This window comes from Paroedura picta, chromosome 2 (assembly GCF_049243985.1).
Source record: "Paroedura picta isolate Pp20150507F chromosome 2, Ppicta_v3.0, whole genome shotgun sequence".
Classification (NCBI taxonomy): domain Eukaryota; kingdom Metazoa; phylum Chordata; class Lepidosauria; order Squamata; family Gekkonidae; genus Paroedura; species Paroedura picta.
Genome location: NC_135370.1, coordinates 54,953,860 through 54,976,486, shown reverse-complemented (window position 1 = coordinate 54,976,486; position 22,627 = coordinate 54,953,860). Strand labels below are relative to the sequence as shown.

The window sequence follows — 22,627 nt, the reverse complement described above, 5'->3', positions numbered from 1 at the left end:
TTCGGCATCCAAAGTGGCTGTTTGTACCCGAAGCAGCCAGAGCCATGGCGCGGGAGGGGGGGAGGGGAGGTGTGGGTGCCAGTGCGCCAGCTGGTGCACCCACATGTTGTTGCTTTATTATAGACCATAATTGAAACCACTGAAGAAGAAACAGAAAGTGGGATTGTATACCTAGGAACCTATTATGGTTACAAAAACATTTAAATAACCTAGGACTGCAATTAATAAATTTCAAGAGGATACCCCTTTTTGCCTATTGGTTTTGTTTGCTTTTGGGTATATTTCCACGAGAAACCAATGGTGTTTCTTTATATGGCACTGAGCCTGGCCTGCCCTCAGATTTTCTAGATTAGCTTGGAGCTGGAACTCTTCCAAAGGGGACCATGTACACTGATGAGACCATGGGCAATTATCATGGAGGCTGTTGGCTGCACTTGGGCTAGCTTTGGTCTCAGTGGGGTTTTAAAGGGCATTCCAGCGGAGTGGTGATCCATGTATTTATTACTTCCAATTGTTTGGGTTGCTAACCAGTTAGCATCTTATGTCTTAGTTTAGCTTGCAGCTCTTGCCCACACTTCAATTCTTTGAAGAACTATATGAGTATGTTTTGGTGAAGAGGCAATCCTTAAACAAAGAGAGTTAATACATAATGCATTGCAGGAAGGGGCTATGGCTCAGTGATAGAGCATCCACTGGGCAAGTAGAAGGTTGCAGGTTCAGATCCTGGCATCCCCAGTTGAAATAGAATGGGGAGTGAGTGATGTGAATGGCATCAACCTAAGATCCTGGACAGCCACTGCCAGTCTGAGTAGACAATACTGAGGCCCATTCCGCACCATGATCTATGTGGCAAATTGATCACGGAAAGAAAAAACACAATTTAAAATAGTGGAATTCATCGTTATGCATACCAGCCTTTGTAGTGGAATCCAGTTGCGTTTCAATCGTTTCCCACAGGTTTCCGGTCTCGGCAAAAATTGCTATCCAGGAAGCGATATTTGCCGAGCTTTGTCCCGCCCCTGGCCATCAATCAAATGAGCAGCCAATGGGCGGCCGTTATCATGCTCCCAAAAGGCCCCTTTCCCTTTAAGGCAGGTTTAAAAAAAAAACACGTTGCAACGAATCTGCGTTGATTCGTGCAACGGAGAGACCCATCTAGCTGGCAGATGGCGTGTGAGCTGCCGTTTCATCATTGCCATGCTCCCCCCGAGTAAAAAAAAATCCCCCCCGTGCACGGGTGCGATTTTCGGCCAAAAATAAAGGGAACCAGCAAATGGGGCTGTGGGGTGCTTGGTGACTTAAAACAGCTCTGTGGAAGGACTGCAGCCGGGGAAGCCTTGCTGGGTGAATGAAGGCTCACTGGTTCGTTGCTCTGAGCTTGCTCCGAGAAAAAAAATGGCGATCGCTTCGCCGGAAGATCAGAGGAGACAGCCAGGGGGAGGGACTTTGCTGAAACCGCAACAATGGTAATGCAAAGAACCTTTTTGCTAGTGTTGCAGATTGCTTGTAAGAGTGTAACGCTTTCCAGGGGGTGAATCCACTTTTTGGGATTTCCCCGGAAGCGCTACAACGAAGATTGTGTACGGCATTGTGCATAACTGCATTTTAGTAGCGATTACAATTTGCCACACTCCTGCTACAATGAATCTGTGCGGAACTGATAGAACAAGGAATAAGGTTGTGCTATGTTTTCAGTGAGTAGTTGGTTATATTAAGTAAGGCTGTGTAATCTTATTTCATACCATTTGGCCTCATTCATTTCATATTTAATTAAGTATAGTATCAATAAAAATAAATGAACTATTAAATATAATTAAGGAATAAATAATTCTCTATGGTATCCAGTGGTTGTGATATAGGGTGAAGACATACTGACATGGGCCATTTCTTCTGTTAGTCATGCCACCTGCATTTAATTTGTAAGTGGGGTTTGGCTCACACTATGACTATTTATGCATGGAGCTTGAAATCCGGGATGGCGGCAGCAGATCAGCCCTGATTATGCACCTTGCTGCCGCCATCCTATCCCAGCCCTGGCCCAGGGCAGCACCACAGAAGACCCATGACAAGGTAACACAGAATCTTCTGTGTTCCCTGGGATGCCGCGGGTACCAGCAGGAGCTGGGTCGGGCCAGTTCCATGCTTAAGTGGAAGGGCCTTTTGGCCTGGCCCTTCCTCAGCCCTGGCCTTTCCTCAGCCCTGGAGGGACACTGCACACCCGTCAGCTCTGTGGAGGCGCGGAGCCAACCAGGGTGTCCCCCCACCCCCACCCTGGTGAGAGAGCAGCATGCTGCTCCCCGCCATTGTGCGGCAGGGGCCCCATTCCCCCCGCTCTCCCCTCGCTATTGCTGCCTCCAAGCAGCGTGTCGGGCTTTCCAGTTTCGGCATTTTGCAAATTCTAATAACACTAGGAAATGCTTCTGTGTGGCATTTCCTCCTCATGCTTTCCATATTCTTGGAACAATCCATATGGTTAGTATCATTCTAATGCTTATGCTCCCAATGTAGAACTATCACATAATACAAGATATTCATATCGCAGCCCTGATTTTGCATTATTTAAAGTTGTAGAACCATAATGGAAATACAGTATTAAGCAAGCTTAAAGTCTTTATTTCAATATGATTAAGTATGTTTAATTCTGTGTTGGATTATGTCTTGTGCCAATAAAAGAATGAAAGAGTAAGACGGCCCTTCTAACCAAACTCCCTTATTTTGTCTCATTTATTTTCAAGAGTATGCTATATAAGACAAATGTAATTTAATTTCCTGTTGGGCAGTAATATTTTTCTCCAGGAAACGTATCAGATTTCTACTTGAAAGATCGAGTGAATGATCAAATGAAGCTAAATTGTGTACTGAGTAAAAGAAAGAGTTAAGAGATTCTGATGTCTACGGTAATCACTTTTTAAGAGTTATTTTCACTTTGCATTGATAAATAAGTTTACTATTTCAACATCTGACAAACTGCTTGTTCAATTGTCTTGTACATTCTAATGCTGTAGAATCAGATTTTTAAAAAAATGAAATGATGAATGTTTGTGCGGTTTACCATTGTTCTAAATTCCAAGCTATTTAAGCGTAGGGTTATTCAGCAAACCACCTGACATGTCACATTATTTTCACTGCATTGATAAATAGTAGTATAAAATTTCACTTCTAATTATATGGCTAGACTTTACCCCCACACTATATTTTAATATACTCATTAGCAAAACTACAAAAAGCTGCATTTTATTATACATATGAACCCTGAGATTGAGTATAGATTGTGAAATGTATATGGCTATGCATGATGTGAACCAATGAACTGTGGCCTGAAATGATGTCACAAAATGCGCAGCATTAAGTGGAAGGTTAAACCTACTTGCATCTTGGTTCATTAAACGCAGTTAAAGTGCAAATTCCCTCATTCTGACAGTAGTAATCACAAGGGTTCACTTTCTGGTCACAGCGCTGACTTTTAAACCCCACAGAGCATCTGCAGAATTCCAGTAAAATACAGCTAAATAAATAAATATTCTGCCTTTTGCTGAACATGCTTTAAATGCATATACACAATTATACTAGGGAAAAAACAGTAAGGAAAAATGCTCAGCACTCTCACAGGGAAATCTAATCTAATATTGTTCATAAAATCTTTTCTGAAAAATTTTGGGCACAGTCACAATGCCTCTGCACAGAAAGAACAGCATAGGCCTCAATAGGGTCCAGTTGCCCTCCCCACTGTCTTCTAAGCACATAATAGTGCCCGAGTCAAGACCCGTGCACATCCCTATTCACCCCTCCTCCTCATCTGGTCCTGAGCATAATTAATTAATATCTAACAACAAATGAAAGGCCAGTTGTACATAAAGAGGAGTGCATGGTTCTCTGGTTTCTGATAATGGTCCAACTCTTGTGTGTGCACACAAGGAATCGGTTTCAGGAATATATTAGGCCTCATGCTCATCCTTCTACATGCAGTTACTCTTTCCATATAAGGAGGATCATGGTCAATGAACAGAATCCTAATCTACTAACATTTTACAATCCTATAGCAATATGCCATAAAGAGACATTCTGGCTTCAGCCATTAATTTTCAATAATCAGGAAGATAAAATATATTGAGACTAAGTTGTTAACCTTTTGAAACACAAAGCAACTCCTTTCATGAAGCATAATGGTGCAACATACATTGAAATAATGCACCTTCATTTTTGATGTCGTTGATGCATGCTTACATAATGATCCATTCACAAGCCTAGAATTCACATGTATATACCCTATGTGGTTAGGGAGGCATGAAGGGGGTTCTAAGCTGAGATTCTAGCCCACAGTTGTAGTCTTCAGGCCTCTTTTTTAAGCAGTCCCACTGCTAGTAGAATTATGAAGATGCATGCTGTAGCTGCCATTATGTGTTCAGATGACCAAATTAATATGACTATGACAGTTGAACCTGGTTTACGGATCCACTTCAAAATTTGCTATATGAATGCTCACATTATAAAGGTTAAACATTTATAGGAATTAAAATAGCCATAATAGGCCGTATATAGAGAACAATGTGTGTATTTTATCATATGCCATTTTATTGAAATGCATATGTAGTATTTACACACATCAATTTTAGTGAGTACAAATGGCTATCTCAAATATCAGATATTGACTTAATTTAAAATGGCAGCCACTTTTCTGTTACTTTCATTTAAATAATGCAAACTGGAGAGGTAAAAACAAACAAACAAACCCTGGAACACCAAAGATTTAATTGCCATAGAATTATGGGAGCAGATAAAAATATTCAGACAATATGACACTAGGCATTTATAGATATTAAGATGGTCAATGATAGTAGTATACTCACAGGCAAACAGGTATATTTGTCTCTGGGTCCAGCTGACATATACCTCCATTGTAGCAATAACCATCACATAACTGACAACTGGATGCAATCTTTCCATTTGTGCAACTGTAGTGAAAAAAGTCATTTTAAATGCATTAAAGTCAAATGCTAGTGCTTAAAATGACATGATTGGTTAATATCCTAGACTTAAGAAGATTGTGGTTACTTCATCAATTATTGGGTTACGCGTTCAAGGGAACATAAGCCAATGTCTGGTTAGATCAGAGAACCTTAGAAAATGTCTTCTTCATCCTAATACTAGTTGTGGAAACTGCTGTTAAGTCATAGGTAATTTAAGATGACCCTATAGGATTTTCAAGGCAAGAAACATTTAGAAGTAGTTTGCCATTGTCTGCCTCTGTGTCGTGACTTTGGTATTCCTTGGAAGTCTCCTTTCCAAATAGTAGCCAGGGTTGGCCTCTACTTAGCTTCCAAGATTTGGCAAGACCAAACTAGCTAGGGTCAGAAACATCCAGATATTGGGACCAGGTCAGAAACATCCAGATATTGGGACCATTCATTTTAGTGATTAGACCTTACTATTCCACAAAATAACTTGTAAGTGACCCTATCATCTGCCAATTTTTAAATCAATGTGATATGGAAATAATGAACTGACTCTTGGTCAGATTTGTATCCTGAGATAAATTATTGGAAGCACAAGTGGGATTCATACATCACTGATTTGAGTATAACATTTTTTTGGGAAGAACATAGAAATATGATTGATCTTCATTTGCTTCTAAGTCTCCATGGCCCAATGGCTGTATTTTCTATTTGTCGGCATATTGTAAACATAGCATCCATTTTAAAAGTGTATAGGTACCAGCACAGACTAGTGCAAAAGTTTCTCCAAATCTGAAAAGTCCGCATGAGTAGCAGCCATAGCAACATGAAGTCTTCTGGTATCTTAAATTTGATCAGTATTACTGTGGCATAAGCTTATGAGAAACATTGTCAAATGGAACTGACAAAAAGATCTGTGTCTTACAAAAGTTCATACTACAATACATCTGTTAGGTTAGGTGACACAATATTGTTAACTCTAAATTTCTCGTCATCTAATTGTTAACAGGCTCACTGGCCTCTTATGCATGGGCTAGAATGCCTGCTCTGGCGGCAGGAGCACTTCGGTTAACATCACCGATAACGCTTGCTGCCGCCACCAGCGCAGGCGCCTCCCGGACCAGGGCTATGGAAGGCCCACGGTAAGCAACCTTACGCAGCTTCCTGAGTATGCTGGGGCTGCGGTGGGCCGGCGCTGTGCGTAATCGCCAGCGCCAGGCTTGTCGGCCTTCCCAGCCCCGACCCCACAGTGTCCCTGTAGGGACACCACCGCCCCTGCGGGCTCCGTGGAGCTCTGGAGCTGGCAGGCGTGACCCCCTACCCCCATCTGGGCTTGCGGAGGGGGCCTGTGCCCCCCACTCCCTCCAAACCTGTCCAAACCTCCCCCGCCACGCCGGCTTACCTTCTGGCTCTGGTGTTCAGCGTGCGCTAGGCCGGGGCAGCCCAGCATGTCCCGCCCTCGTGCATATGCGGGGAATGGCAGGGCATCCTGGCCCAATACAACGGGACAGCGACAGCGCGCAGTAGCTGCCGCCGTGCATAAGAGGCCACTGTGTTCCTTGCAAAAACTTAAAAAATACCAAAAATCCAAAACCCACACAAATTCAGGATTCTTGCTGTGGTCTAAATGTATTACAATGATCCAGGAACTTACTGGTTCTAGAAATCTGCATTATAACTCTAAAAAGCATCCCTGCCTCAATAAGCCACAGAGAGAGAGTCTTATAGCTAAACAAATGTGACATAATTTCTGAGTCAACCAAGGTCATCTCCACTATTTTAGGCAAACAATTCCATCTGTTTACAAATGCTGTGAGGGTCTGATCCTGATTCAGATGATGGTGAGAGAAATGTCCCTGTTCCATCCAACTATCCACTGTTTTCAAGGGCCTTAACACCAGGGTGTTGGGATCTTGAGAATGGCATGTATGAGTGTATGTTGGGGGGGAGGGGGGACAGCAGCTCCTCCTACCCTGTGAGCCATGGTCCCAGTCAAGATTGGCCCTTGCAGCTTTTGTGAAATGTAAAATGGCAGAAGCATCCCCTTGGTAGACTCAGGGATAGATCTAGTTTGGTTCTTAGTCTTCTATGTGCATACAAAGGGCTGCTACATATGTATGGTCAGGTATGTTGTGAATAGGAGACCTCTACAATTTCCTGAAGTGCTAGAACACAGACAATGAAAACTTGAAGGGATATGTAAACCCTTTCTGTCAATTTTCCTAGGTATTTCCCCCTCCCCCATTCTACATACTGACCTATACTGACTATTGGATAACTTTTTTTTAAAGTCCTGATATGCAAATATCCCAGAAATCAGTGGTTTTGTTTACAAACAAAGCCTGGTATATGCTGACATACATTTATGGTTCACTATGGTTTGTTTTATATTGCAAATGTTTACATTAAATATATCTTGTGGTTATTTAATTATCATAACTTTGACTTACTTGCATGTTATATCATCACTCTCCTTGTCTATAATGCACTGTCCTCCATGACACTTGGCACACTTGTCTACTTCACACTTTGGTCCTTCATATCGTAAAGGACAGACACATTCCACATTACCATCATCAGCAATGACGCAGGACTCAGAATTTACACAATAATGGTGACAAACATCTGCAAGGAATGAATCATCTAAATGTATCATCTAAGTGATAAAAATTCCCCTTATAAAAACACACCAAATAAAAATACATTGATTCAAACAGCAACTTTTCTCATAACCCAAGATGATTCTGTAAACAGGTTTCAAGTGAAGGGATGCCTGAAAGCTGAACACATAATTTTTTTGTGGGGAGGGGGGGGGGGGGAAGCATGATTTAGTTTGTTAAAGACATTACTATGGAATGGACAGATGGAGTCTGATGGAACAAGTGGCTGATGGTGGAAGAGGCATCGAAGCCTATCCACTAGTAGAGGAGGACATTGACTGAAATGGTGATATGTTTTTACAGCAAATGCTTCAATAGAACATTCTATTCAGAGGAAAACTGACCACTCCCAGCAACAGTGCTGGCAAATCCAAGGCAAACTAGCTTTCTCTTGCCTCTCAGTTTCTGACATGAGATAACACTACAGGCATACGCAACATAGTTAGTGAGAAGATATGTGGAACACTTAGGGGAAAATATATGGGTAAACAACATAATATGAGTTTTTAAATAATAATATGAATTATGAAGATATTTTTGTTTAAATCCATTTGAAATAATCAGGTTTCTTATGAATCAGTAGTGTGGCTGGCATTATGCCATACTTAATAAACAAACAAACATATGAATCAGTATGATTGGGCAACTATTGTCCACTTTAAAAGAATTCTGAAGGTCCTGGTATATTTCCCTTTGTTTTGTAGTTGTTTCTTAATGGATTTTGTTTATCTGTAAAATGCTGTTATTTTAGACTGTGTCAGCAGACTTTCAAATCTGATAATCAACACAGAGTGTAGAAAGTACCCTTAAATTTACATTTAAATGAATACTTTTAAAAAATTGATGTTTGCAGAAGTAGTCAACTAGAAACAATTTGGCTGGCTTTGGGTAAATCTCAAGTAAATATTTTTTTCTTAATCTGTGTGTCTGTGCATGATTTATGTACTATATTGTTTTCAAATACCCAATCGTAGTTATTTTTAGATCCATGCAATTTATTTAATACCAAGAGAATGGCATTCCAATTACTCAAGGTTTTCTATTCAAAGACTTGAATTCATTTTGTAGTCTCCCAAGTGGAAATATATTCTGTTGATTTCAGTGAAAATTCCATTTAAGATGCATATGAATTGTTTGACAGATTTTTAATTGAATTAAATAGTTTATTCTCAGAAAAAGCTTTGTAACAGAGGTTAGTAATTATTTGGGATCATACATTTTTACCATATTTACAGCAAAAGTAACACAGAAATGAATATTTTTTCTGCATATGTATCTTTCATCTTCTCGGTTCACATTTATGAATTTGATCTACTGGACTGTTGCAGAAATTTTTCAACCATGCACCAATTATTCTTTTCTGAGCTTTGCAAATGTTTCATTAAAAACAGATACTGCATCCCCTTTCTCCTCAGCTGAATTTTCAAAACAAAAAACTGTTTCTAACTGGTGCTAATATCTGCTCATCTATGAACAATTTGACACCTCCCAGAGAGAGGACTGAACAAACCAAAGGAGCGGAATAAACATGTTATTAATTTGCATTAGATTTCATAAAAATTATATGGACACCTTGCTTGATTGTGACTCAGTGAACTGACTTTATCAGTGCTTCAGTTCAATAGTTTAAAAATCACACATTAAAGGCAACCTTATTGTAAAGACAAACGGTGGAACTAATGTATGAGTTGGGATGGGGGAGATATGTAGTCTCTGTTCTCCACCACTGCTTTAACACGTGACATAGTTTAGACACAAAAGTGTGAGAGGTACAAAACGTTGTTGAGGTACAAAATGTTGGGGTGCCAGGCCATTCTCACCCTTAGCCCTGAATCTTTCTGTTGCTTGCCAGATACACTGGTGACCCTATCTATCATATGTATATGTATGTATGTATGTATGTATGTATGTATGTATGTATGTATGTATGTATGTATGTATGTATGTTTATGTTGAGAGCCTCTTGTGGCGCCGAGTGGTAAGGCAGCCATCTGAAAGCTTTGCCCATGAGGCTGGGAGTTCAATCCCAGCAGCCGGCTCAAGGTTGACTCAGCCTTCCATCCTTCCGAGGTCGGTAAAATGAGTACCCAGCTTGCTGGGGGGTAAATGGTAATGACTGGGGAAGGCACTGGCAAACCACCCCGTATTGAGTCTGCCATGAAAACGCTAGAGGGCGTCACCCCAAGGGTCAGACATGACTTGGTGCTTGCACAGGGGATACCTTTACCTTTACCTTTATCTTTATGTGTGTGTGTGTGTGTGTGTGTGTTATTTATTTATTTATTTATTTATTTGTACGCTATTCATTCTTGAGGTCTAAAATTGAATTCTTCACCAAATGATGTTCTGGCCTGTTCTGCTACCTGGCCTTAGAATCTACTCTGGGTTTCAGTTCCCTTGCTCGGTTCAAACTTGCTATGCATGTTCTTTTCCTCCTGGAATTTCATTTGCATTTTGGGTATTTTATCTTTTGCTCAATAAACTATTTCAATAAATTTAAAATATGTTTTCTTATTCTGGTTTGTTATCGTATTATGAAAAAAAGAAATAATTAAATAAATTAAAAGAGTCTTGGTAAGAGTGGTATCAAAAAGTTGCTTCAGCTCCCAGGTGAAAATTGGGGTGTGGGGGGGGGGGATATGGGAGGCACCAGAAGTAGTTGTAGGTGGGATGTGAGACTAGCACTGGTCAGTCAGAACTTTACAATGCTTCCCAACTCTGCCATTTGATATGGCTGCTTCAACCAGCTTCATTTTAGAGATGGCTATGGGTTTATTGTAAAGCTTTGTTTGATCAGGTTTTTCATGAGCTATAATACTAATAGATAATTAAGTATTTCTGTTGATGTCTTTTATTATTTGCATTATTTGATTATATTAACAATAACTTTTATTCCAGTGCAAGTCCTTTTTTGCTAGTAAAGTATCAGTACATATATAAGACAGATGATTTCCTCCAATTCATGGAATCATAGAATCATAGAGTTGGAAGGGGCCATACAGGCCATCTAGTCCAACCTCCTGCTTAAAGCAGGATCAGCCCTAAGCATCCTAAAGCATCCAAGAAAAGTGTGTATCCAACCTTTGCTTGAAGACTGCCAGTGAGGGGGAGTTCACCACCTCCTTAGGCAGCCTATTCCACTGCTGGAATAGGAGGACTATGAAATTTTTTTTTCCTGATATCTAGCCTATATTGTTGTACTTGTATTTTAAACCCATTACTGCGTGTCCTCTCCAGTTCTCAGGACTTGGGGAAGTCATGAAAAAGGTGCTGGTATTCCGTACTAATGAGTATTGTCACAATAAGAGCCCTGTTTCCAACTTTGTGACACATATGTGTATATGTGTGGCTTTAAGGCATTTAATTCCATTCAGGTTTTACTGGTATGGCTCTTGACCCATAGCAGTCTGGCTTCTGTCCTGGCCAAAGGATGGGGACTGCGCTGGTCGCCTTGATGGATTATATCTGGCACCAGCTGGACCGGGGCAAATCGGCCATTCTCGTGCTTTTAGACCTGTTGGCCACGTTTGACATGGTTGACCACAAAATCATTTCTCACTACCTTGCCAGGGCCAGGATTAGGGGGACTGTGCTACAATGGCTGATCTCCTTTCTCCAGAACTGGACACAGAGTTGTGGTGAGGGAGGAGTTATCAGCCCCCACTGGGTTCCCATGTGCTCTTTAATATCTATATGCGCCCTCTAGCCCAGTTGGTCCGGGGCCATGGGCTAGGTTGTTATCAATATGCAGATGACACCTAGCTCTAATTCCTAATGGACAGACGGCCAGACTCGCCCCCAGATAAATTTGCCAGTTGTTTGGAAGCAGTGGCTGGATGGCTCAGGCAGAGTTGCTGAAACTCAACAGCTCCAAGACACAGGTCCTATGGTTGGGTAGAAGGAGACAGGATATGGAAGCATGCCTCCCATGCTTGTACAGGGTACAATTAACACCAGCCCTGGTTGCCAGTAATTCGGGTATGACCTTTGATGCCTTCCCTTTCATGGAGGCTCAGGTCATGAAAGTAGCCCAAATACAAATTTTAGTTTAGTTTATTTGATTTTTAGCCCATCATTCCCAAAAAGGCTCGTGGCAGCTTACAACAGATAAAAACTCCAGGTAAAAATACCCCTAAAAACAGACAATTCAAAGTATCCTATTCAATGTCCAAGATATCATGTGGCAATGTAAAAGCAACGAAACCTCTCCCCTAAATTTCTCAGGGTGGACATGGGAGAACAGATCTCAAGCTGCCAGTAGTATGATCCAGGAGGGGGGTCCAGATATTCCTTGGTGCGCTGGCCTCAACCACCTGCGCCAAGCACAGCTACTAGTACCCTACCTGCACCCAGAACACTTGGCTACAGTGATCCATGCAATGGTCACTTCCAGGTTAGACTTCTGTACCTCACTGTATGCGGGTCTGCCCTTGGCTTTGATCAGGAAATTACTGCTGGTACAAAATGCAACTGCAATGGACCTTACTGGGACATCTTGGAGAGCCCATATTCAGCCGGCGCTGTGCCATCTGCGCTGGTTACCAGTTTGTTTCCAGATCAAGTTTAAGGTATTGGTTTAACCTTTAAGGCTATATGAGGCCTGGGTCCTATCTATCTGTGAGACTGCTTATCTGTTTATGATCTCCGCAGGGCTCTTCGCTCTGTGGGTATGAATCTACTGGTTGTCCTGGGCCCCTGTGATGTTCGCCTGGTCTCAACCCACGCCAGGGCATTTTCGGCCCTGGCCCCAACCTACTGGAATGAGCTCCTGGAAGAACAAAGGGCCCTGTCAGAGTTGTTAGCTTTCCAAAGGCTCTTATGCCAGGCAAGATGAAGCTCTTCTGCCAGGCATATGGTTGAGGCTGGGGCGGTGTCCCGGTGTCACCATCTGAGGATCCACAACTGAGACTAGCTAGGATCCACGGTCTCAGTGAGATAGTGAGGGGGAGTTATTGACCCACGTGCTGAATGGAGGGGAAGGTTGATATATTTTTATTGTTCGCCATCTCGTTTACATTTTTTGTATGTTTATACTGTTATATTTTTTAAGGGTACTATTATGGGATTTTATTGTGTTTTTACTGACATCTGTAAACCGCTGCAAGACATTCGTAAGCGGTGGTATACAAATATAATTATAAATAAATAAACTAAAACTTTAAATATGATCCTTAATATTTATTGTACTTACAATATTGGCATCTGTCACCAGTATATTCAGGCTGGCAATGACAACGAGGCTGATTTCCAGCAGTGACAGTGCAGGTTCCTCCATTTTGACAATAATGATCACAAACTGTTTTATTACATTTGGGACCAGTAAAGCCCAATGTGCAACTGCATGTAGGTCTTCCTATAAGACAAAAATGAAATTGTTAGTATAATGAAACTCTATACGTGCTTTGTTCATTAATCAGTAGGAAATGTTATTTAATCTAGAATCAGATAAAAATCATAGAACCACAATAAATTTAGTCAGCTCTACAGAATGGCAGGAAAAAAGCTTTAAGGATTGTTCAGTCAGAACAAACAGATGTCACACATAAATATTCATTCCAACACAGTAGTAGGTAGTTATGAGCTTATATAGCCACTTTTGTGTGTGGGATTATCCTATATGTTCTTTCTGCCTTCCTGTTTTTCTGAGCTCACAGCCTTGACTCTCCATTATACAGGAGCGTTTGCCTAATTATACTCAAATATTAACAAGGACGGACTCACTGCCACTGATGAAAGATTGAAAACAGAAAACAAATCTAGAGACCGTTCTGGCAGAGTCGAAGCCTGAATAAATAACATAAGAGACTCTTTATCTTTTCAAGCTTTATTAAGCCACTGGATAGATTCTGTTTCTCTCTTGTCACTATTTGGAATCGTCCACTTTTTTCGTGCAGCAGCCAATAGCAGTGTCAACCATTGTCACTCAACCCAGGGATTGGTCACTATCAGAAAATCTTTCAGATTCAGATATATCAATGATGTATTTTTCGGAAAGGTTCTGTAGATGTTATGGGGCTATTTGCCTCAACCAAAGGCTAACAGTAAGAACCAGTATTGAAACAGTAAGAACCAGTATTGATCAACAATAGCATAACAAATAGCTCTGTCTTGCAGACCCTGCAGAACTCTGCCAGCTCTGGCCAAGCCTGTATCTCCTCTGGGAGCTTATTTCACCAAGTAAGAGCCAAGACTGGGAGCATCCTGGCCTTGGTTGAAGCCATACAAACTTCCTTGGGGCCAGGGATCACCAACCAGTTGGAATTCGCAAAGCGAAGTGCTCTTCAAGGGACATAGGCAGAGAGGTGGTCCCCTCAGCTATGCTGGGCCCGGACCGTGAATGGGCTTAAAGGTTAGTACCAGAACTTTAAAACATTTTGTTCCTGAAATGTAATCTTCAGTGCTTCAGTGCTTTATTCAGTGCTTACAGAAAATATAAAATAGTGAAAGATATATTTATTTAGTATCAATATCTCTAAATAATTCCCTTTTCCTGTGTCCTCTCATTTCATGCATATAGCATGGATCTTAACATTGTATGGAGTCAAAGCTGTCATGAATATATCATACAACTGAAACTTCTGGCCAAACTCTAATTGTTCTTAATAGTTATATCCCCGCATAATGCTTGCTTGTTTGTCATATCATATTAATTAACATAACCTTTTAGATTAGAGAATGAACTGTAAAACTGTGAAAGGCAGATAAATAAAGGTAGACTCAGAAACTTAAAAGATTATGAAACCTTTTAGTTTTCTTTGGACTCAGTAACAAATGATTTTGAAAAATCCATTTATATTGCACAGTTAACAAAATATATTAACTAACTCAGATACTGTGCACAATCAAAAGCAAAAATATAAAAATAAAAACCAGAAGTTATGAATATGAAAAACTAAAAAAATAATCATAACTAGTCATGTGCGTTCAGATTACCCAACCTGAAAAAAATATTTAAAAAAAAGACCTTACCAGTATTCATTCAAATTGAATACAGATTCATTGATCTGGTTCGTATATCAGCTGACCCAAATAAAAGCCTAATTTTTTGGCTTTTTTTTGGACAGTTAGCTATATTATTCAGCGGTCCCTTTTGTTCTCCCCTACTTCCAAGTGGGAGGGAGCAAAAGGGATTGTTGAAAGTTCTGGCCATTGAAAACTAGCAGCTTGTCAAGTCTTACAGCCACCTCTTAAGTTTAAATGGCTGCCAGTCATTCAAATCCTTGCTTTTGCCTTCAAACAGATGGAAACAAAAGGGACCATTGGAGGTAGGAAATGGATCCCTAAAAAGGCTGCCAGCCATTTAAAACTGACAGCTTGATGGGCCTGCCCACAAGCTGTTAAGTTTAAATGACCGAAAGCAATTTAAACCCTAAAGAAATGTATGGAGGCGAAGAAGCAGTATTTCCACCTCCAATGTCCCGCCTGCGCACCCGCCTCCCTCTCCCTTCTCCCAGGGATTTTTTTTTTAAAGCAAATGGCCTGGAGCAAGGTAAGTTCTAATTAAGTGGAGGCTTGGGTAAAGCCTGGCAAGACTCTTCCTCACTAACAGGACCTGGGCTCACAACACCCAGTTCAATCTGAGCCCCCCACAGACCCTAAGCCTATCCTGCAGATAGGGTTCTCTCTGCAGTATCTGCAGTTTGGTGGGCATTTAAATACAGTCCCTTTAAATCTCAGGACCACGCAAGCCCCCCCCCCCAAATCAGCTTTCCCAAATATTTCCTTAATCCAAAAGCCATACCAGTATTAGGATTCAGAAATGCCAAGAAATACCAATATTTTTTTGAGGTTCAATATAGCAAAATCTAGAAAATGAAATGCTTTTTTACATGTGCCTAATCATGACTAACTCAAGTTTCTTTGATTTCCATGGAATAAAATGCTTAATACTTGTAGAATCATGAAATTATAAAGTGTACTTTGTGGTTTCATGAACTGAGCACATTTATGGTCAAGCATCACTTCCACTTTGTGACAACAGGGATTCAAGGATATAAGTGCAACTTCTGCACAAGGAATATCTGGCGACACAGCCTCCGAATTTGGCAGCTTATTGGAGCCACTCCAAATGACGTTGCCAACCTCTTGAGGCTGTTTCGCAATGTGGCCATTTTTAAAACAGGATGTGGTAAATTCAGGAAAGTGGATATACCACTCTCTATCGTTTGTCCCAGAGGTGAACAAGCAGCGAGCAGCTCTCCTGGCTGCTAAGGTAGCACAGTTCGAGAGGCTGACATGGTACAGCAGTGGCAGCTTGGACAGTGCAGCTTGGGCTTGTTGGAGGGAAGTGGCTGAGGGGCTCTCCTCCCCCATTGACCGTTCCCTCTCAAGGGTAGTGGGCCGCTGGAGGCAAGCTGGCTTCCTGGGCTGTTTCCGTGGTGCCTCTTTCCCCCATCCAGGACTGGGCTCCCTCCCCTGCTGAGCCTGCGTCCCTGCCTCAGAGCCCATCCCCAGCCGACATCTTAGGGCCAGAATCTTTTAAGGATTTGGGTGGGTACCAGCAGGATCTAGCAGTTCTCTGGCTCACTTCCTTTCACAGACCCGTTGAAATGCAGCTTGGGTGGTGCAACAGTGAGTGGGGAAGAGAAGGACTGGGTGGCTAGTGAGGAGGGAAAAAGTTGAGATGGGGAGGCATAGTGTGGAGGGGAGAAACATTGCAATTTACTATCCCATAATTACAGGTAGGAGACGTCATGTGATTTGGCCCTGCATGTGGAAAAGGTTAAGGATTCAGAAATCCCTACTACTTCTTGTACCTTAAAAAGGGAGCTCTGACCCTTGAAAGCTTGTTTCCTGAAAATCATGCTGTTGTTTAAGATATTAGTGGAGTCAGAGGGAAGTAGAAGGAGAAGGGGGTGGTCAGGGATGGGGTATAGAAGGTGATTGGCTGGCCGCTGGACAGGCAAGCGGGTTGGAGGAAGAGGCACTCAGGGGTGGGACAACTGCCCTGAGAGGGTGTTAAGTGCACTTAAGCCATGAGACATGCTCCTCCTCCAAGCCCTTACCAGAAATATACTATGTGGAACAGATTTTCCTAGGATTTGATTCACAAGCATTGGAATTGGCTTGTGCAGAGTCAATCCTCCTTGTGTATTTTCCCAGTTGTGTAGCTAGCTTATTTTCTTTCACATGGGGCTTAACTAATTAGGTTTTTTGGGGGAGGGGACTGTTGTCAGTGTTACTGGTGGCAACAGATCATCCTGTTTTTTTTAAAATGCTATAAAATATCACTGTAATATTGTGATACTGCAGCAGGGGCGGGGTGATGGTGGTGGTGGCATGTGCGCTCACATGTGCACAGATGAGTGTGGTGCACATGCTCACACACAGTGGCAGTCATGCGCAGATGCAGCCATTGCTCTTGCTGTAGGTGTGGAGTGGCAGCAGAGGCGGCTGGAGTTGCAGTGGCCAAGGAGGATCACAGGAGAGGTGACGTCACAGGAGCGGTAGTAGCAATGGCAGCATGGCGCTGGCCTCCTTCACGCTGCCTCAGTGACCTCCGAGGTGGCGTGGAGGAGGCCAGCACCATGACGCCACCGCCGCAACCCCCTGGGAAAGGCCAAATGACCCCTCGGGGGGTTGCAGCCTCCGGGTTGAGCACCGCTGCTCTAGTCCCTTGCCTCACAGATATATGACTTTTTCCTTATATCTTTATAAGCAAAAGGAATATAGATTTTTTTGGTTAATGGAAGCTAGGAATTCAGAGAAACTGCTCAAACTATCATCATAACTCTACATCAATAACCCAATATTTAAGGGCCTTTAAAATAAATGTATTCATTTGTCTCCAGATCCAGGGGGATGGAGGAGAAAAAAATGGTTTAACAATAATGGCTGCAAAGTAATTGAAAAGTGGGTTGGAAGTGGGTGTAGTGAAGAATACTGGCAGAAACATTATGCCAGAGGAAAATTCTGGCTCAAAATTGGTTTCAAGAAAAAATCCAGAGCAATATGGTCTCAAAACAGTTGGAAAAATTGAGAAGGAGGTCAAAAGGCAGAAAAATGCACACAGAAACCAGGAGATAATCAGAAGAAATACGGGGCCAGAATCATCATGCGGAGGGGGGGGGGGGAGACCATACAGAAATTCTCAATATTTTTGTTATTGCTGTGTTTTGTTTGTAACCATATAATGGTGAAACTGGGTGAAATTTGTTAAAGAGATTTTTGTTCCAGTTGTTGAATAATTATATTAAAATTTCAATAAAATGAAAAAGTTGCCATTAACTACAGAAATGAAAAGCCTTTATAATTCACCAATGGCACTGCCAGTTTCTTAAATTTTTTCTTCTGTCCTCCTAAATGTTTAATTACCAATAAAATGAATATTCATTAGGTTTCTGATTTTTCTATTAATATAACTATTTGACATATTATGAATTCAGATTTTGTAATAACTATAATATCTCCGTTAACTACTTGATTGTTATGTCAAGAAGTCATTTTTTCTGTTGTTGTACTATTTCCAATTATTCTTCTAGGAGCAAACAAAGCATATGTTTCATACACTTTTTCTGTTCATTATTTCTTTAACATTTTCTTTGTTTTCTTTGAAAATACTCTGTATTATGGCTGAAGTTTTAATTCTCATATGTATTTAATTAACTGATGACATTTTCTGTCTTCTGTTACTAAAGTGCAATGCCATAAATGTATAAATTTTAATTAAATTTGGCCCCAACTCTACTTTGATAATGTTCACACAGGAGTTTGCCAACAGGCTCAACTGTTGTAAATATAATTAATTATGACAGTGATTTGTTTAACAAATTACCATTTGTGGCCAGATGATGAAGATCTAAAACTCTGAGAAAATAAAATAGTCTGTGCTCAATGCCTACATGATGAACATCAGGACACCAAATAATATTTCAGGATGAAGTGTTTCATAATCTACGTGCCAGTCTGGGGGGGGGGGGGGAACCATGCATTCAATTGTCATCAGCCTCACTCCAAAAGTAGAAAGATCTGGAATATTGTGACAGATGATTTATGAATTAATTGGCAACTTCTAACAGGACAAAATATCCTGACCTAAGTTATTCTCTTCCAAAACAATTTATAGGCCAAAATAAGCCCTCCAAACCTAACCAAAACAGAAAGCCGGTCAAATATATCCACAATGATATATTATCCCTGCCCAAAATAACTTAACTAGAACTTCTGATGACCCTACTGAAGTTGGTAAGACATCTCATGCAATGGATTCCAGTTGGTCTTAATGGCAACTCCTAACTATATGCCTGTTCCATAAGGTCAGGGGACACTATCCTCTTTGAATCTGTGAGAACTTTGGAATTTTGAGAGGAGGAGAGTGATCCACCAGAAGGTGCATGCAGGAGGTGGGACCAAGCACATAAACCAGGCTTTCTCAAAGAGAAGGGTTTCTCAAATGGGTGGGAGTTAATTATTTTGTATCTATTTTTTAATTTGTTCAGCATTTATTATAATATAACCATAAATGGTCATGTCATCCCCTCATGGTCAATTAAGGGTCTGGAGGGGATGGGAAGAGGCCCTAGATGGACATATACACAGCTATACTTCCCAACCATATTCTGCAAAATCATACCACTTTTGGGGCTTCTTGAAGCTTGATGAATATTTCAGGGGTTTCTCAAATGTGAATGGCCCTTTCAGAGCCCATTCGTATGAACGGGCTTTGAAGCTAGTCTATACATAAAAGTTTTGATGCTAGATTGACATCTAAGTTTTAGCTCATACAGTGGTCCAACCATAAAGAGAGAGGCTAAGAAGAAGAAGGTTTCTGGGTACATGCTCCTAATCTAATCAAGACCACCTTATTTAGTTTTATACAAAGTGAAAAAGTTGAACATTCCCCATGTTTAATAATGCAATCAATAACTGAATCTATCACATTAAAAATATTTATAGCTTTTCTTTAAACTATAAATTAACAATTTTTCATTATCATAATATAAGCACTTCCCATTGGTCACTGTAATTAGAAAATCAAGGTTATATTACTTTTTACATATGTCTGGCAATCAATATTAGCTAATTAAAGAAAAAAGTGAGAAGAAAAAAGATACATGCTAATTCAAAACTTCATTAGGGTTGGGAAATGGAAAGAACCAACTTTTCACTGATAGCTAGATTTAGGTACTTACCAATGATAGAAGCTACACAAGTTCCTCCATTTTGGCAATAATTGTCACAGTGGTTAGTTTCACATCTCTCCCCTGAATAACTGGGCCAACAGTAACATCTTGGATCACCTTTCTCATTTAGGACACATCTTCCTCCATTATCACAAGTCAGTTTACATGTATCATCTGTACTTAAAGCATAAACATACAAATTAAATTCCTATAGTTGTTAATTCTGGGAACAAGAGAAAACAAATGAAGCAAATACCACAAATTATAGAACTTCCAACACAGCAGAAGACTGGGTGTTTAGCAGAAGACTGAGAGCCAGTGCAGTGGTCAAAGAGTGGTGGACTCTAGTCTGGAAAATTGGGTATGATTCTCCACTCCTCCTCATGCAGCCAGCAATTACAATTCTCATAGAGCTGTTCTTGCAGAGCAGTTCCCTTGGAATTCTCTAAGTACCACCTACCTCACAGGGTGTTTGTTGTGAGGAGTAATGATAAGCGGGGTATGAAAGCCTGCTCTTATTACAACATTGGCAGGTAATGAATACAATCAATTGAGCTAAATTGTCAAAAAAGTGGTAACTGAAGGACTAATTCTCAAGTTTACATCTTACAGGAAATATGGGCTTGGATGCTACAGTTATGTAAATAGAAAGTGCTCAGACAAGAGCATCTTCTCACTCTTCACTTTTCCTGAGCAGCTCCTTGTTCATAGCAAAAATCCCTTAGCCATAGTTTGGGCAGGACTCTTTTAAGTAAAATGCATCAAGGAAGGGTGGAGGTGGAATTGCAGCAAACAAGAGAAATCAGATCAAACCTCCACCTTTCCATGGATGCGGCAAAGTTTACTCCCACTAATATGGAACAAAATAATTTTAATACAGAATTTTCAAGACTCTTTTGCTGGCTCCTTTTCAACAAACACACAAATTACAATTTCTTTTTCTTTCTTATTTACACTGTAATACCCACCTAAAATACTTGAATCGCTGCATGTTCCATTGAGCAAGGACTTTCCTTCTGGACATATACAAGTTGCCCCTGAAGGATTGAGTAAACACAGGAACTCACAGGTGAACTCCAAGCAAGGATTATGTGCTGTTTGGAGAGAGAAACAAATGGTTTATTTCTGAAGAAATGAATTAAAACAGTTGTGCAGACAAGAGGCTGTACATCCCCTAACTGCCGAACAATTTATCATATGGGTAATCCTATGCCCTATTTGAATGCAGATGCAACATCCTGCCAGCTTGGGCAGAGAGTTGATGCAATGCTGAGGGAAGAATTGGCAGAGCACAGTAGAAAACAGCAAGAGTCCAGTGCCACCTTAGAGCAGGCTTTCTCAATCTGGGTTTTGTGAAACCCTGGGGTTTCTCGACAGCCCTGCAAGGGTTTTCCGAATGGGTAGAAATTGGCTAATTTTGTTTTGTTTTTTAAAAGAATTGTTAAACATTTATTTGGGGATATGACCACTTCTCTTTGGGGGCAGTGTGCAGTTAGAGGTCTTACACTTCATGCAAGCAGACATGTGGAGCAAAGGTCTGTCTCTGAAAGTGAACGGATGTGTAAGTCTGGTGTCTAAAAACTACGGAGTTTCTCATTCATGCTGGAGCATTGGCTCAATTCAGAGACATCCATTTGAGGTTCATGCTGAAAATGATGCACAACACCAAACATCTGGACTTCACTTTGCCCTGCATTTCCTGGGCATTGCCAACACTTGCCAAGCAGACATTAAACTAAGGCAAAATTAAACAGTTAACATTTTTAAGCATATGTTTTAACTTTCTCACTGAAATAAACCAGAATGAAGTTAATAATGGCTGAACTGCCCCCTTAGCTATTTTCTTTTTCTTGTGTAAGCCTTATATCCCTGCAGCAGGTCCCCCCCCCTCTCTCTCTTTTAACCAGCATCTACTTAATAGAACCTAAGCTTAAGACGTTAAAATCAATCATATCCTAGATTTCATTGATGGTTGCCCAACTATCTAGGGGAGGTAAAACAATTGAGGCAACATCAAAGCATAGTTACCCCAAGTAACCAAAACAGCCAATATCAAATCATGAGAGATCAAAACTTTACTCGATGTGATGCTTAACATAGTGGAAATCAGACAGACTGGCCCTGGAACTCCTTCCGCTAATTCCAAGTGAGGCTTTCCTTATAACTAGGATGTAGGATGCCATAATTTTGTTCAAGGCCCATGTTTTTTTTTTGTCTTGTGTTGCTTCTATGGTTAATCCAAGCTCAGCAAAACCCATACTATCTTTCTCCTTGTTGATGCAGAATTTGGAGTTGTGGCTTATTGCCTTGGTAGTAAAAGTGGTCAAAGAATCTCATTGCTCATAATTTTTCTGTAGTGTCTCAGCAATCAAATATGTCTGAGACAGGTTTTTGAGGTCCTTTAGGAAAGGTGCCTCCAAGGTATGCAGGTAACTCATGAAGATTTCTTGAAGATTTCTAAATTGCATTGAGGATTTTATTAAGTGAAAAGTAGGCAGCTGTTTTATTATTAGTGGAATGTACAGCTTTTTCATGAAATACGTCCCTCCCCCCTTTACTGAAAAGAAAGGGAACAGACAAGCCTGCATACACACAAGAGGTTCTCCATGGAACAAAGTGGATTCCTTTCCTTGTCTCCTGAAACATTCACAACACTTCTGGCTTTTATTTCCAACCTATGCCTCCTGTAGATGCAGTGACTCTGTTCCATACAAGGGCTCCAGCACAAAGTTTAATGATGGGCACTTTCACACATGCAGAATAATACACTTTCAATGCAATTCAGCATTTGCTGCAAGTGGATTTTGCCATTTTGCAAAGTAAAATTTAATTACAAGTGAGACTAAAGGTGTATTGAAAGTTCATTATTCAGTATGTGTGCAAATGTCAGATG

General features: G+C 40.8%; 1 protein-coding gene across 5 annotated transcripts in view; it reads right to left on the bottom strand.

Moving 5' to 3' along the window:
• LRP1B (LDL receptor related protein 1B) overlaps positions 1–22,627 on the bottom strand; it is a 1,129,178-nt gene that overhangs the window by 19,824 nt on the left and 1,086,727 nt on the right. For 3 of the 5 annotated variants that reach the window (XM_077320173.1, XM_077320171.1, XM_077320172.1), the window contains exons 82-87: positions 20,703–20,828; positions 19,744–19,908; positions 12,804–12,965; positions 7,403–7,577; positions 4,848–4,952; positions 3,368–3,481 (exon numbers count right to left, since the gene is read on the bottom strand). In XM_077320173.1, the coding sequence (XP_077176288.1) occupies positions 3,368–3,481; positions 4,848–4,952; positions 7,403–7,577; positions 12,804–12,965; positions 19,744–19,908; positions 20,703–20,828 (847 nt within the window). Of the gene's footprint in view, positions 1–3,367; positions 3,482–4,847; positions 4,953–7,402; positions 7,578–12,803; positions 12,966–19,743; positions 19,914–20,702; positions 20,829–22,627 lie in introns of those variants that run through there. The other 2 variants (XM_077320174.1, XM_077320175.1) reach the window with 2 other exon arrangements.